The 17,643-nt window shown below is 38.0% G+C and overlaps 1 protein-coding gene across 12 annotated transcripts in view; it reads right to left on the reverse strand.

The window, feature by feature from the left end:
* The window catches only part of CSPP1 (centrosome and spindle pole associated protein 1), a 163,598-nt gene that overhangs the window by 130,978 nt on the left and 14,977 nt on the right, over positions 1–17,643 (reverse strand). For 9 of the 12 annotated variants that reach the window (XM_045006699.1, XM_045006697.1, XM_045006700.1 and 6 more), the window contains exons 5-7: positions 11,928–12,028; positions 11,191–11,214; positions 7,845–7,925 (exon numbers count right to left, since the gene is read on the reverse strand). In XM_045006699.1, the coding sequence (XP_044862634.1) occupies positions 7,845–7,925; positions 11,191–11,214; positions 11,928–12,028 (206 nt within the window). The remainder of the gene's footprint in view (positions 1–7,844; positions 7,926–11,190; positions 11,215–11,927; positions 12,029–17,643) is intronic. The other 3 variants (XM_045006701.1, XM_045006706.1, XM_045006698.1) reach the window with 1 other exon arrangement.

The raw sequence follows: 17,643 nt of genomic DNA on the forward strand, positions 1-17,643 counted from the left end.
AAAAAAAAACCCCAGATATTCCATCATGTAGAGTTATACTGACATCTACATGGGACATCAACAGGGTTGGAATCTTTAGATCAACTACAAAGACCTCTGCCACTCAAGATAACGGAGTAACTGACAGCAGTAGTAAGCCGTCACGTTCTATGTGGACAAGGACTAAAATGGGATTGGACACTTTTACCAGTAGGTTTCATAGGTATCTGCTGACAGAAGAATATTAAGAGACTCTGGAATCTGGGGTTCCATTCCAGGCTCTGGAGGGGAGAGTTCTCTAATGGTCACAGTCTTCTCCCCAAGCATGACTCCTTCTGCCCTATCCCCTCCAACCTGCCATTATCCCAGTCCTGTCTCTTGCCCACCCTTGGCTCCTCATGCCAATCCCATTCTCTTCACCTAGCCAGTCACATTCTCCACTCCTCAGACTTCTCATTCCAATCCCAGTTTCCTTGCCTAGCTAGTCCTTGTCTCACCACTCCAGGCTCCCCATCCCAGTCTCGCTGTCCAATCATTTCAAGTCCTCCCCACCCTTGAATTCTTTGCCACCAGTCTCCTTGCCCAGCCAGTCCCAGTTCCCCTGTCCCAGCTTCTCATCTAATATCTCTCACCCCCATCCTAACCTCCAGTTGCTTTCCCACCCACGTTCCCCATTTTCATCTCCTTCCTTTAGCTCCTACCCACTCTCTGCATCTCCCCCCACCCCACAGCTTCATTATCCAAGTCTTTTTGCACAGCCAGTCCCACTTCTCACCCTGACACCCAGTTCCTCCTCAGATGTCTCTCCTCTTTCCTCACCTCCTTGCACAGTCATCTCTGCCTCCCCATTGGCTCCTCATCCAACCTCAGTCTCCTTACCGATCTACTGGCTCCCAGACATGTACCCCCCCAGCTCCCAATCTCCTTGCCCAGCCAGCTGCAGTCCTCTCTAAACTAACTCTCATTCCCTGTTTCCGTCTCTTCCACCTGCCAGTCTCCAACCCCTTAGGCTCCTTGCGCGACTCTACTCTTCCCCCACTCTCCAGCAAGTCCAGTTTTTGTCCCCTCAACATTCAAATTAGACAGCTTCCTCCTCCATGCTGCCTGGGCCCATCAAGGGAATCAATGAAAACATAGGAGAAATAGGCTCAGTCCCAACCCAGAGCATGCCCAGTGTGGGCATAATCTTCTTGTGTATTTAACTGCTAAAAATCTAAGACGTTTCTACTGAATTGTTCTTCAAAGGGAGACAGATTCTGCAGTCATTGTCGTACACACACACACTACAGTGGGTAGGGTGCAAGCACAGGATGTGGGAAACCTGGATTCAAGTACCCGCTGTTCCACAGACTTCCTCTGTGACCTTGTGTGACACTGAGACAGAAAGGGTTAAGCAACTAACAGGCTATATGACCCAAATTCAACTTTGACATATTAGAGAAGTACTGTATGTAAATGGTAATTAACGCTATTTCTTATAAATAGCTAACAAAACTCTGTTAGATAGACTAGAGCTTTGAAATGCAAACCTGTATTGGCAGGGAATTATAGGTAAATACTAATTGGATTTGTTTACTTATATCTTGTTAGATGTTAACCATGTAGATGGTTCCTGTCTGTTACTATATTCTATTGATTCAGAGATCAAAAGGGAATTGTAACAGTTAGATGGAACTTGGGTGTAACAATATAATTGTCTATATTTCTTTTTGAAGTTTGTAGTAAACTGTCTATGAACTGCTTACTGGATAATTACCTTATGCTGATGAATGCAACTAGTTACCTGTGTATGCATAGGAAATAGGTGGTTTTACTTCAAAGCCACAATACTTCACCCAAGTAATACCTGCGGTCAATTGGCAAGTTATTGATAGCCTGAGACCTATAAAAGAACTCTGATCCTGTATCTCAGATCTCCTTAAGCTTTGTCAAGGGAAATTTAAGTCACAAGACTGAGGTCTGCAGCTTGTCTGGATCACCCTGATATTGGACACTGGACTATAACCTAAGGAACAAATTCTGAAAGAACTTTTTGCAATGCTGAAGCTCACCATCTCTACTATGAAACTGATGTAAGAACTTTATTCGTATCCGTATGTGTAATGAACTTTTAAACAGTACTCGCTCTCTCTTTTCTTTTTTAATAAATTTTAGTTTAGTTAATAAGAACTGGCTGTAAGTGTGTATTTGGGGAAGATCTGAAATATTCATTGACCTGGTGGATAATGTGTCCAATCTTTTGGGATTGGTAGAACTTTATATATGATGAACAAGATTTTCAGTAATCCTTATCATATTTGATTTGGCTGTCTGGATGGGAGCCCAAGGCTGGATTGCTTAAGGGAACTGTATTTTTTGGCTTCTGGGTAAGCAGTAAGGCATTGTAGAAGCTGTTTTGTTGTTGGTTTGGTGAGTTTATTAGAAATAACCACCATTTTGAGGGATTGTCTGCCCCATTATTTGCAGTTTGCCCAGATTGAGCAATCTGAGGGTGGCCCCCTCACGGAACCCCAGTCACACCTTGGGCAAGTCACTTAACCCCATTTTACAGATGGGCAACTGACACAGAGGCTAAGGCCTGGTCTACACTACGCGTTTAAACCGGTTTTAGGAGCGTTAAACGGATTTAACGCCACACCCGTCCACACTAAGAGGCCCTTTATATCGATATAAAGGGCTCTTTAAACCGGTTTCTGTACTCCTCCCTAATGAGAGGAGTAGCGCTAATATCGGTATTACCATATCGGATTAGGGTTAGTGTGGCCGCAAATCGACGCTATTAGTCTCCGGGCGGTATCCCACAGTGCACCACTGACCGCTCTGGACAGCAATCTGAACTCGGATGCAGTGGCCAGGTAGAGAGGAAAAGCCCCACGAACTTTTGAATATCATTTCCTGTTTGCCCAGCGTGGAGCTCCGATCAGCACGGGTGGCGATGCAGTCCGAAATCAAAATCCAAAAAGAGCTCCAGCATGGACCGTACGGATGTGATCGCTGTACGGGCAGGCAAATCTGTTCTATCAGAGCTCCATTACAGAAGACGAAATTCCAAAGCATTTTTAAAAAATCTCCAGACAGAGGCCACAGCAGGGACTCAGCACACTGCTGCGTGACAAACGTAACAGAAAGCCAAAGAATCAAATGGACGCTCATGGAGGGAGGGAGGGGGGACTGAGAACTCAAGCTATCCCACAGTTCCTGCAGTCTCCAAAAAGCATTTGCATTCTTGGCTGAGCTCCCAATGCCTGTAGTGTCAAACACATTGTCCGCGGTTCGTTCAGGGCATAGCTCGTCAATTTACCCCCTCACCCACCTCCAGAAGTAAAAGGGAAAAAAATCCTCTCGACTCTTTTAAATGTCACCCTATGTTTACTGAATGCTGCTGACAGACACGATGCTGCAGCAGTCAACTGCAGCATCCTCGCCCCCCCTCCTTGGTGGCTGATGGTACAATATGGCTGATATCCATCGTCATCATCAGCCTTGTGGCAGATGGTGCAGTACAATAGGACTGGTATCCGTCATCATCAGCCCATGAGTGCTCCTGGCTGGCCTCCGGTGAGGTCGACTGGGGGCGCCTGGGTAAAAAACTCCTGATCATTCCCAGTAGATGGTACAGAACAGCTGGTAACCATCTTCATCATAGCAACAGGGGGCTGAGCTCCATCAGACCCCGCCCTTCATGTGTAAAGAAAAGATTCTGTACTGCCTGGACTATCATAGCAGCAGGATGCTGGGCTCCTCTCCCCCACACTGCTTAATGTCCTGTCTGGACTATCATAGCAGCTGGAGGCTGCCTTCCCCTCATTTTATCTCAGTAACAAGTCACTGTTTCTTATTCCTGCATTCTTTATTACTTCATCACACAAATGGGGGGACACTGCAACGGTAGCTCAGGAAGGCTGGGGGAGGAGGGAATCAACAGGTGGGGTTGTTGCAGGGGCACCCCCTGTGAATGGCATGCAACTCATCATTTCTGCAGGATCTGACACGGAGCGGCTGTGCTCTCTGGTTCTCTGATACACTGGTTCTCTAGTACACTTGCCCCATATTCTAAGGCAGGACTGATTCTATTTTTAGGTACCATAAAGGAGGGATTGACTCAGGGAGTCATTCCCATTTTTGTCTTTTGCGCCCCCCGGCCGATCTCAGCCAGAGGCACCTATGACAGCAGCAGATGGTACAGCACAGAAGGACTGGTAACCGTCATCTCATTGCCAATTTACAATGGCATGGTAGATGGTTCAGAACGGCTGATAACCATCTCTGCTATCATGCAAAAGCAAATGAATGCTTCTGTGTAGCGCTGCTGAATCGCCTCTGTTAGCGGCATCCAGTACACATACGGTGACAGTGACAAAAGGCAAAACAGGCTCCGTGGTTGCCATGCTATGGCATCTGCCAGACCAATCCAGGGAAAAAGGGCGCGAAATGATTGTCTGCCGTTGCTTTCCCAGAGGAAGGAGTGACTGACGACATTTACCCAGAACCACCCGTGACAATGATTTTTGCCCCATCAGGCACTGGGATCTCAACCCAGAATTCCAAGGGGTGGGGGAGACTGCGGGAACTATGGGATAGCTACGGAATAGCTACCCACAGTGCAACGCTCCAGAAATCGATGCTAGCCTCGGACCGTGGACGCACACCACCGAATTAATGTGCTTAGTGTGGCCGCATGCACTCGATTTTATACAATCTGTTTTACTAAACCGGTTTATGTAAAATCGGAATAATCCCGTAGTGTAGACATACCCTAAGAGTACCTACATCTCTCAGGGGTGTTATGAGGCTATTCACATACTGTGGTAACCCGAGCCATACAAGTATGATGGATGAAGAACCAGAGAGAGAGAGAGAGAGAAAAAACCACACAATCTCCCCCACTCACCCCCCCATATAAAAATGGATTTACCCTCCTGAGAGTGACAAGAGTCAGGGCCAACCCCCCATACACCTTAAAATAAATGGAGATAATATGCCAACGGATAATAAAATACTGACAGTCTCCAGAGGCAACAGCAGGAAAATAAAACGGTGATCAACTAAAAAATTTTCCTGAGATTATTGCCCTCAGTTTTCAGAAGGATTGTCTTTTGTAGCACCTAGCATAATGGGGCCCAATCCTAATTTTCATTACTGTAATATAAATAAAAATAAATATACTAGTCATATGAACATGATTTTCCGCACCTTTGGCAGTATTTTTTGCTTCCTCACTCCCACAGTCAAAATGGATAATGATATACAAAACACTACATATACATTCACTTGCACTCCATGGTAAATTTTCAAGCAGAATTCACAACTCCACTTATCTGTAGAGTTATCACCATGGGTCTGACATGCTGATAATAGTTTATTGAATGAAGCTGATGTTCACAACAGCTACATTTTTAATCTTTTGGTGTTTGTGGTTTCTCGCAGGACAATGAAAAACTAGCAAGAAGTTATCAAAGGAAAAAAGATAAAAAAGTAGAGATAGCTTTAAGGACACAAAGTTGGCAATACTGCTCAACAGGGACCTCAACACACACAGTGAATATTAAAACCCAGCAGGTTTTACACATGGCAGAGGTTACAGAAATTCAAGTGTTGATGTAAAATCATTAGCTATGGCATATTCATAATACTTCAGTGCTATACAGCCTGCCATATTTTAGCAGTCATTAGATTCTTCACCATTAAAAAAAAAAGGATATATAATGTGATAAAGTATTATGTCTTTATATATTTATAGTAACTGAACCACTACATCTCTATGTCTTGCTCTTCATACGTAAACATGTGGAAAAGTGTGCAACTGGCAGAGTACTTGAAAACTGACTAGACTGTAAGCTCTTTTGGGCAGAGGCTATCTTTTTGTTCTGTTTGTACAGTGCCTACCACAATGCGGTGTGGACCATTACTAAGGCTCTTAGGCACTATGATAATACAAGAAATAATATCAATATATTTCTACATTTTCAAATATACTGATTTCAATTACAACACAGAACACAAAGTGTACAGTGTGCACTTTATATTTATGTTTATTACAAAAACACTTGCACTGTAAAAAACAAAAGAAATAGTATTTTTCAATTCACCTAACACAATTACTGTAGTGCAATATCTATCATGAAAGTTGAACTTACAAATGTAGAATTATGTACAAAAAAAAACTGCATTCAAAAAAATAAAACAATGTAAAACTTTAGAGCCTACAAGTCCACTCAGTCCTACTTCAGCCAATTGCTCAGACAAACAAGTTTGGTTACAATTTGCAGGGGATAATGCTGCTCACTTCTTGTTTAAAATGTCACCTGTAAGTGAGAACAGGCATTCACATGGCACTCTTGTAGTCAGAATCGCAAGATATTTCCGTGCCAGATGCGCTAAGAGTCATATGTCCCTTCATGCTTCAAACACCATTCCAAAGGACATGCGTCCATGCTGATGACGGGTTCTGCTCAATAATGACTCAAAGCAGAGTGGACCAACATGTATTCATTTTCCTCATCTGCATCAGAGGTCACCAGCAGAAGGTTGATTTTCCTTTTTGGGGTTTAGGTTCTGTAGTTTCCACATCTGAGTGTTGTTCTTTTAAGACTTCTGAAAGCATGCTCCACACCTCATCCCTCTCAGATTCTGGAAGGCACTTCAGATTCTTAAACCTAGGGTTGAGTGCTGTAGCTATTTTTAGAAACTCGCACTGGTACCTTCTTTGCATTTTGTCAAATCTACTGTGAAAGTTTTCTTAAAATGAATATGTGCTGGGCCATCGTTCAAGACTTCTATAACATGAAATATATGGCAGAATGCGGGTAAAACAGAACAGGAGACATACAATTCTCTCACAAGGAGGTAAGTCACAAATTTAATTAACGCATTATTTTTTAACGAGCATCATCAGCATGGAAGGTGGGGAACTAAAGTCAGTGTAAACTAAGAGCTTGTCTGCACGAGAGGGGTGCAAGGTCCTCTGGAATGGGGGCCGAAGCATGAAGGGACATACAAATGTTTAGCATATCTGGCACGTAAATACCGTGCAACACCAGCTACAAAATGCCATGCAAACGCCTGTTCTCACTTTCAGGTGACACTGTAAACAAGAAGCAAGCAGCAGTAGCGCCCATAAATGTAAACCAACTTGTTTGTCTTAGTGATTGGCTGAATAAGAAGTAGGACTGAGTGAACTTGTAGGCGCTAAAGTTTTACATTGTTTTGTTTTTTAGTACAGTTACGTAACAAACAAAAAAATCTACATTTGTAAGTTACACTTTCACGATAAAGAGACTGCTACAGTACTTGTATGAGGTGAATAGAAAAATACCATTTCTCTTGTTTATCATTTTTACAGTGCAAATATTTGTAATAAAAAATAATATAAAGTGAGTTCTGTACACTTTTATTCTGTGTTATAATAGAAATCAATATATTTGAAAATGTAGAAAAACATCCAAAAATATTTAATAACTTTCAATTGGTGTTCTATTATTTAGCAGTGCGATTAATTGCAATTAGTGTTTTTAATTAGATTCATTTTTTTCATTAAATCATATGAGTTAACTGCAATTAATCGATAGCTCTTCTTAAAAGAAAAAATTGACCATTTCATTACCTACAAATCAATGTACTGGATTACCCAAGGAAAAAGAATCTTGATAATTAAATCATTCAGAAATGTTTATTATAGAATTAGAAGGCTTCACTTTATTTAAAATTGGTGTAAAGGAATATGTTCATATATGAAGTGGATAAAAAGTTTGGCCGGTTTTTTATTGTCAACTGGAAAGTCTATTTTTGCACAACACTGAAAACTTCAGTTTTTTTAATTCATTAGTTATATACAATATTTACTGAATTTACACCTGCACACCTACCTTGGCTGACCTCCTCTCGACAATAGGAAGAGACAGTCCTTGAGTATATGGATCTACTTCATTTGTTGTCAGATAATTTTTCTGTATAAAACAAAATGAATAATTCAATACGTTTTGAACTATCTAATTTTACTTGCCAAATACAGCACAGGATCTAGGAATTATACCTTCTGGAATATGACAGGGCAATTTGCTCCACTTTAATAAAAGAGAAATGAAAGGCAACTTTCACTTTTTGGAAATGTAGGATATTTTTGGAATACAAACCAACAAAAGCCAAGAAAACTGCAGGTAAAAGGTTTTATATCTATAAATATGTATTAATGATGGCCTGTTAGCCTTAATTTGAATGATCCCAATTTCAATGTTTGCTATAGCTTTTCTGTTATCTTTTGTTTTATAGTTATTTAGAGTTGCTATATGAATTACTGCCTTTCTCATTTAAAAATAGATACTGTTTACATATAACCATTATTAAATCCTTCTGTTAAAATACAAGCGAATGAAAGAATTCTCCAAGAAGTTACCTTGTTGATGAGTGAAAAGGTGAAAGGAATTTCACTATCAACAACTAAAGAAAATATGCCCATGCTTCCTAGTCCAGCAACGGGAATCTGCTTTATTACTAATATCTATGTATATTTACTAATCTGTATATCAATATTACTAATATCTATACTCTACAGCATACCAAAATGTCAATGTCAGCCCTTCCAATCTTACAACTCTATAGCAAACATACAACTTCAAAAGTGAGTGGCCTCCCTAAATTGTATGCAGAATAGTTGTCTCTCTAATCTCCTGGGACTGACACAACTACATGGTGGATGAGGTAATATCTGTAAGTGGACCAACTTCTGCTGGTGAGAGAGAGAAGCTTTCGAGCAACACAGAGCTCTTCAGAAGAAGTTGGTCCAATAAAATATATTATCTCACCCACCTTGTCTGGTCTCCTTTAGCACAGTTACTATGGATTGCTCTAAAATCATCTCCAATGTATCCTCAATTATTTATTTTATAAAACACAACATTTTAAATAAAATATTGTCCACTTGTGTTTCCATGTCTGCTGTCCTATTTCACTAGCATAATTTTCTACTGTTATAATGTATATACGTTTTGTGCAACCCTAGAGGCAGAAACAGATGAGACAACTTCCATCTGTTCCAGTCTAAATCTGTATCATTATGAATCACACTTGGCAATTACAAGTGAATAGATTTAGCAGGGTTAACTACAGTAGGACCTCAGTTACAAACACCTTGAGAATGGAGGTTGTTCATAACTCTGAAAAAAAAATTGTTTGTTCTTTCAAAAGTTTACAACTAAACATTGACTTAATACAGCTTTGAAACTTTACTATGCAGAAGAAAAATGCTGCTTTTAACCACCTTAATTTTAAATTAAACAAGCACAGAAATTGTTTCCTTACCTTGTCAAAAAAAATTTAACACAATACTAAACTGCATTTATGGGTTGCGGGGCGGGGGGGTTTGGGAGTTATGTGTCTGCTGCTGCTTGATTGCGTACTTCCAGTTGCAAATGAGGTATGCGGGTGACTGGTCAGTTCATAACTCTGGTGTTTGTGACTCTGAGGTTCTACTATATGCAAATACCCAGATACTGAAATTGGGCTAGATTAACAGAAAGAATGATGAATGATATTTTTGTCTGGAAAATATTAATGTATTCATTGTACTCCTTACCAATATTTAATTACTGCCAAAATTTACCCAGCTCTCATGACAAACTTCCCATTTTTAAAAAGATGCTTAAAGAAAGTCAGAATTGATATGAAAATTTTGTTTTCTAGATAAGCATACGGTTTAGAAGTTACCAACCAAAATACTCCAAGAGCTGCTCAGAATCACAGTATCACCTTATTTTGGAGACTGAAATTAGAGATCAAGTCTAATATCCTCCTCCAACTTTTAAAAGTTTACTATGGCTAACATATGTATGACAAAAGAAAATCTTAATATCTAAATGAATCTCAATCAGGAATGGAATTAACAAGCAGTAATTCTTGCAATCAAAATGCTAAATATAAAAGTAAAATCAAATTTGATGTTTATGGATGTTTTGAACAAGAATAAAGCAATTCAATATAAATCAAGATTTTAATTATTAGAATGTTAAATTAAAATTGTATATTAATTTCAAATTAAACCAAGAAAAAAAAACAGTAATTGTTTTACAAAAGCTCACTTAAATTAGAGATTAAAAGGCCAATTGTTACAGTTGCCACTGCTATATGATAATTCTGTTGCATACCAGTGCGGTTATTTACACTGAACATATTAAACAGTAAGAGTTAGTATTTCACATAAAAATATTCTGTAATTTGAATATTTTGAATAATTTGAACACAGAACATATTGCATTTAGTCTTTTAATGCTGCTCTTTATACCATGCCACCCATCACTCCTTTATTTAAGCTTTAATTTAAATTACTTAAAAGGGACACCACTAAATTAAAAACAAACAACAACAACATCACAATTCTGTCCGCACCTACTATAGTTATAAGTAATGCTTAAGATTAGATGTAATTAAAAAAAATTGTCAACAAATTATTTTCCTCTTGCTTTTCCCCCCTCCAGTTTGTTTAATTTGCGCATTGGCACCAATGTTTGATGCATAGTCAGTTTCACTGTTCCTCTATGTAGTCTGTCAGTTTAACCTCACTGAAGAGGCATCTATAGTACTAAAGGAGCAGGAAGCCCCTGAAAATTAGCTTTTGTTTTTTCTTCACATACTGTACTAGTTGGGGGCTCTTTCAAAAACTTGACTAACTTCAGAAAGTTCCATTAAAAAATTCTTTATGTATGGTGCCTGTCTAATGTAATTGATGAAAACTGGGGAGCATGCTTTGTAGCAAGTCTGTCTACCATAAGAAACAAACGGTTGAGCAGTCAGCATGATATAGCAATGATAGCAAATGCAAAGAAGAAATCAATAAATGCGGTATAATTTTATTAATGGGAAATAATAAGCATAGTACACCTCTACCTCTGTATGACATGAATTTGGATATAACATGTAAAGCAGTGCTCCAGGGGGGCAGGGCTGCGCACTCCGGTGGATCAAAGCAAGTTCGATATAACGCGGTTTCACCTATAACACAGTACGATTTTTTGGCTCCCGAGGACAGCGTTATATCGAGGTAGAGGTGTATTTCTTGCAATAAGCAAGCATACAAGTACTGTTAATCACAACAGCAGCACACACAAACTCACACAAAAATCATGATTTTTTAACCCATTTCATTTGTACAAACCTGATTATAACAAAGCAAAAAGCTAATTTGGGCAGGGCAGAAAAAACATATTGTCAGCACCCTACCTTTCTTTTTGCCTGTGAAATACCCTAAAAGTCAGGGAAAAACAGACTATTCATAAAGTGTCTTCCATTAAAACCATTTGATTCTACCAATAAAAAAACAATTAAAAAAAAACTATTTATTCATCTATTTTAAACAAACTGGCAAGCAATGACAGTAAACACGCACAGCAAAAATTACATTAAATTTTTTTCATTTAACATTTAAAATCTGATAAATTAAAACCGGATTTAGAATCTCTCTCACACACACACACACGCACACACAAAAGATGAAAACTGTGCCAAGCTTCTTCCATACAAGTTTGTTTTAAATCATCACAGTGGCATCTCATACACTGCACTAAGCAGAACAGCAACAGTCTTCTTTATAAGTTATATGAGTTATAAGATCAGCCTTCTTTATAAGTTATAAGATCATAATAGTATTAAGCAAATACCTGTTTGGCATGTTAAACACCCAAGAAGAGTAAAAAAAGATGAGAGCAAACAAAAAATATATACATTTTTAATCAAGTTGTATTATAGTAATTTAAAATCTCAAGACAGCAGGATATATGAAAGTCTAGAACATATAGCCCTTCATAGGGTTAGCATTTTAAACTACCTTTATTCTGGAAGCAGGTCTTTGAAATTGTCACAGCTCAGAATGAATTCTGTCTTCTCAAAAAGTTTTTTCATGGTGGGGGTTTTGTTTTGTTTTTTGTTAAAATCAGAGACTAATTTCAAAGAGGTTTTACCTGAGAAAGATATCGTCTATAATCTTGTCGAAGTTCCTCCTTTAGCTTATGTTTCTTTCTTTCATATTCATCTCCAAGAGGCAAACTCAAGCCATATTCATCTGTAAAGTTTAATGCAATTCTTATTCACCTTCTATTAATACAAAACAGTACAAATAAGAGTTGTGTTACTTGCTGGAAAAGATATTTTTAGCTTTTACCAGGTAACACAAAAGGAAAAAAAACCCTAAATTATTCAAATAGTAATCATGTTAAATTATGAAAGATCAACTGCAAACAATCATGCAGAAAGCATTATGAAAATGTAGTGCCTGTTTTTTTCTAATTATAAAGAGTTTTCCCCCTTTGGTCCCTATATTTCATTGCCTTAGAAGCAAATTTACCACAATCTGAACTCAAAAGCATAGGTTTGCAAACATTTCTAAACAGCAGTATTTTAGATTACCCCATGCAATCACTATAATCGATATTTAATCTTGAAGCAAATCACTTCTCTTTAAGACAAATGTTACTGTAGAAATAAATAATTTATTACCTGATATTTCACACTGTGCTTGTTATGCAATATCAAATGCTTCAGAGAATGTATTTTATAACATTCTACTTGTTTAGTATGAAACTCATATATACGATATACACTGGCACAAATACAATTTTGAAGAGACTCATGGCCACAAGAAGCAATGCTGTTTCTTCATTCAACCTTTCTACTCTAAAGTTCTGAATTCTCTCTCACGTCACTTAGACTATTAAATATGCTGTGACAGATTAATATTTAGCCCTGCTTCAAGACTGCTTTAGGATTTTGAAATTGTTACACACTAATCTGGGTAGGAAATATATTTTAGCATCCTCTGAAATCAAAACTGAGTCTGAGAAATTAGAAAGAAATATCTTTTTGCCTCAAAAGACTAATTATTTCACTTGGCATCTGAAGAAAATTTGAGAGAATGTCACAAAGTTAAACTAACAGGACAAGAAACAGACCTAGAGCCAAATTTTGAAGGCTTAACATTTTTTTTAATCTTCTCAGTCCATATATTTATGTACTGAGATGAATATAATCATTCTCCTGTAAACAAAGCTTTTAATTTTCTTCCCCAGCACTATATAATTTTTTATCCTTTAGTTACAATGGGGAGGGGGTGGAAGATTGTTGTAAAGTATTGTTGCCTGTGATAACCTTGAAAGTATTTCGAGTTTAGCATGGTCTAACTGGAGTGAGCCAGTGGACTAGAAGCAAGAAATTTTAAAATTTTACTCCCAGGTCTGTTCCTGATTTACCGTGTGGCTTTAGGCAAATCTTCTGCCTGATTTCCATCACTGCAGTTACTCATAGTGAGAATAAGTTAATGTCTGTATAGTGTGTTGATACATGAAGCACTATGTAAATGTTAAGAATCGCTAATCCTGGAGTCATATTCTCCTGTTTGTACTTTAGATGACTGATAACTCATTTTGTCATTACTATCTTTATAAAGAAAGAAGAAAAAAATGGCATAATGAAAGGATGCACTTGATTGGCTTATGGCAGTTCCAGCTGAGCCAGGTTAGGGCATAACCAATCCAGTCAGAATTTGTGAGCCAATCTGCCATCTGTTAAGTATGGACTCAGAAATAGAAGAATATCAGAACACATTTTTGTGTTTGTTATTTTCAAACTGGCATTTATAGATTTCAGTTGCTGGCTGACAAGGAGAGCTTCCATCCATAACTGCTGGCTATTAGCAGCCAATCTGGTTCAGTTTTTATAAAAAGGTGGGACAGATTGGCAAGAATAAGGTAAGAGTAAGTGTGTTTTATTTAAAAATTTTTACCTCCACTCTTTATTTTGTTAAAGCTACACTCTTTTTAAAGCTATTCTAACCATAGTTTCCATAGAAACAGCAGCCAACCATCAAGAAATTTCAGCTGCCTGCTGTTGATTTAGATTCCTAGGGAATTTAAGGTTGGATCAACTTTTAAAAAATAAATAAATAAAAAAGCCAAGGGTATTAGAGTAAAAAAATGAGACCTGGAAATGCCAATTTAAAAAAAGTCTATGGAATCTGGGCCTAATTCTGTTCTCACTTACAGCAGTAAATCCTCTGAAGCCAATGAAATGTCATTAGTGTAAAACCAGTGAGAAATCATAATCCAGTCTTTTGTCACAAAGTATAAGGTACTGGGCGGGAAAGTATTTAGAGTTTCATTTTATTTGTTAAATTATCTTTTTGATTATCCATCCAGAAAAACTCTGAAGATAACAATCACAACTGGATAGTAACCTGGGAGTTTACTACTGTTATTAATACATCTCTACCCCAATATAATGCTGTCCTCGAGAGCCAAAAAAATCTTACTGCGTTATAGGTGAAATCGCGTTATATCGAACTTGCTTTGATCTGCCAGAGTGCGCAGCCCCGCCCCTTCGGATTCGTGTTATATCGGGTCGCATTATATTGGGGTAGAGGTGTAGTTGTAGTGAGGGCCTATGCAGGGGCAGGGTGGACAGATACTCCGAAAAGAATGGTTTTGGATAGGTTTAGAAACTTTCTTTTTATAGAGGCTTGGACTATGAGAGGGACTAGGGGAGCAAAAATACTAAAACTATGTTTCTACTAACTTTGAGTCCTAGCCTTGCTCTTTCACTTCTGTTGGTTTTATGCATATGTTTACTCAATACAGTGTTAAAGGTCTTCTCTGTATGCAGTGGACAACCTTTGAACTAATAAAGGCAATAATTTAAAAAAAAATGAAATGTCACATCCTCAAGTGTATTTAAATAAAAACTTTTACAAATATATTTTACTACTTTATATGTTATTTTTTAAGTTATTAAAGCATGATTGTACTGAATAACTTCACTTTCCAAGTGACTGACAACACACTGCTAAATGCTCAAAAAAGCAAAGAGGAAAACCCCCACATCTGGCCTCTATTGCAATTTAAAGCAGCCTCAGGACTGTTCTAAATCACATCAACTTATAATGGCCCCACAGGCCATGTATCACCCTCCCGGGACGGGGATGCATAGCCTAGAGCTGATGATGTCAGCTGTATGCTAGCTGGCCTTTAAGGCAGCTTTCAGGTCACTAATCTAGATTATTTAATTTTGTTTAAACAAAGTGAATACATTTGGTTACCAATCTGAGGGACTGTTTACAGTAATAAGGCACTTCAGGTCATGTGGTGTTAGAGCTCACTACTTCTGCGCCTCATAATCTGCATGAAGCATGACAATGGCAATGACACACACTATGTTATAACTTATTCCTTTATGACATCATGGAAATATTTCTGATAAAAGATAAGAAGTTACATATGTGGTGGCCGATTCCACTAAGCTCTGGAATTATTTCACTTTCATTCTCTGGACCGGAAGCATTTCTGGTCCCCTACGAAGACTCTCCACTTCTTTTTAGTCTTTTTGCTTTTATGATCACCCCTGGAATTATAACCTCCACAGAGAGTGTCCTCACGCTAGGTCTTCCCTCTATTCCTTCAGAGACCACATACAGGGGCCCAGAGTCCCTGTCATGGCAGAGAAGATTCTCACCACCTCTTTGGATTACTTCTGCTAAAGGATGGACTTTGCCTCAACAATGAATCAGGAGGCTGAGTTTCCTTTTAATTGAATTAATGTATGTAACCATCCACTTTAACAAGAGTATGATTATACTATCCATTACAGTACCTGGAAAGTGAGTAATTTGATGTGCGTAGTTCAATTTTTTAAATTTTTATTAAAATTTAGTTAATTTTTAATTATCTGTTGGTAGGAGGGGGTTAGGATGAGACAAAACATCACCAAGACACAAAAATGAGTTCCCAATATCACAGTGTATGGCCCAGCTGTTGAACATAAAAAGAAAGATTTTGATCTACACGCAAGTCCAGATCAACTTCATTGTTCTCCATTTTTTAAACCAGAAGTGTTGGCATGATCCTCAGTGGAGTTATTCCAAATTTACTTGGGTATAAGAGAGATCAGAATCTGGCCCAAACAATCTCTTATGCCACATAGAGAGGTGACAATAATATCATAGGCAGAGTTTGTTTTTAGTCTCACCGTCCACTGAGTTGTATCTTTTTACCACACTACTTGGACCTCATTCTTTTTCTGACATAAGAAATAGCTATTGTGTAACTGGCATTTTCATGTTGTTACTGTAATAAATCTATACACATTTAGGAATTTCACTGTTATCACTATACTGTACATCATCGTCATTAGCAGCTTTGTGGCAACAAAGGAAATATACTTCACATGCGCCTTTACCAAACACTCAAGACCCTAATACTTAAACAAAATAAAAACTTTACTATCTCTTATCAATACAATGCCCTCAGACAGTTGAACGCTTCCTAATCTATCCAGTGGATACATGTCTTTGTCAGTTCATTACAGCACATTAACAACTGATATTACTGATATATCTAGTGAAACTGAAGGGGCCTCGTCACAGTCATGGGTGGGGGAAGGAAGAGTAAAATAATTAGTCCACCAGTACTATTTCTCTATATTTTATGTTTCTACAGTTAAATCAATAAAACACTAATGACTATAGTAAACTAACTTACTGATCAACAATGAAAGTGGCAAAAAATCTGAGGCACATACTTATTCATGTGTTGTCTTCTACCCAAGTTTACCCTTGACTTCTGGTGACAAGCAACTCTTAATTGTCATTTTATGTCATTCCTAGTGATGTCATTTCATATAGAGTAACATTAATGACAATAATACATAGTCCTCTGTTTTAAAATGTAGGCATATTTTAAAATGCAGGCAAGATATTATATTTGTTTTTAACCTCTCTTTTAACACTGTAATTAATGTAAAGTCAACACATGATTAAACAGACCATACTTTTATGTACAACCACTCCTGCATGAAATTCTGGCCCTACTGAAATCAAAGGGAGTTTTGCCATTGACTTCAATGGGGCCAGGATTTCACATTTTATTTTTCGAAATTATCATTCAATCAAGCACACTTCTGGAGTCATCACAATTTGCTTGATGGTTATTTTTTTCAGTGCTGAAATTGTCACAGTACCTAATAGTTTATTCACTAGTTAACATTACAATCAAGAGCTGGGGAGAGACTTGTACATTGAACACAGTCCTTCCTCATCTCTACTTTTTCTGTATGTGTTATATCTCACTTGTCTGTCATGTCTATTATTTAGATTATAAATTATTCAGAGCAAGGGCCTGTCTTAAGTGTTTTCTGTTAAGTTTCTAGTACACCTGTGGGCATTACAAAAGCACTTATCTTCTGAACTCAGGAGTAATAACTCAAGGAGAGTAATGCTCTTGCATCTTCAAAGCACTTTAAAAACATCAATCCTCACAACACCTTTGAGATGAAGGTAAGTATCCCAAGCCTTATTTTATGGCTTGGAAAACTAAGAGAGAGAGAGAGAGAGGATAAGTGATTTCCAAAGCCACAAAACAGAGTTGGTGCTACAGCCAAGATTAGAAATCCCATGTATTATATGAATGTATATTTGAAATATACACCATTACTTTTCAATACTAATATAGGTTTCATTTAGAGAACTTAACTTACCTTTAGAAATTAACAAGACAAGTTTATCTGGCTACATCTGGCACCACCTCCTTTATCATCAGCTTGACAGATACCTATGCCCTGATGCCACCACTGCATGTTAGACTGTGGGGGCCCTGAGTAGAAGAACTATTTCCACATGGATGTCCTCCCAAGTTC

Source organism: Mauremys mutica, chromosome 2 (assembly GCF_020497125.1).
Source record: "Mauremys mutica isolate MM-2020 ecotype Southern chromosome 2, ASM2049712v1, whole genome shotgun sequence".
NCBI lineage: Eukaryota > Metazoa > Chordata > Testudines > Geoemydidae > Mauremys > Mauremys mutica.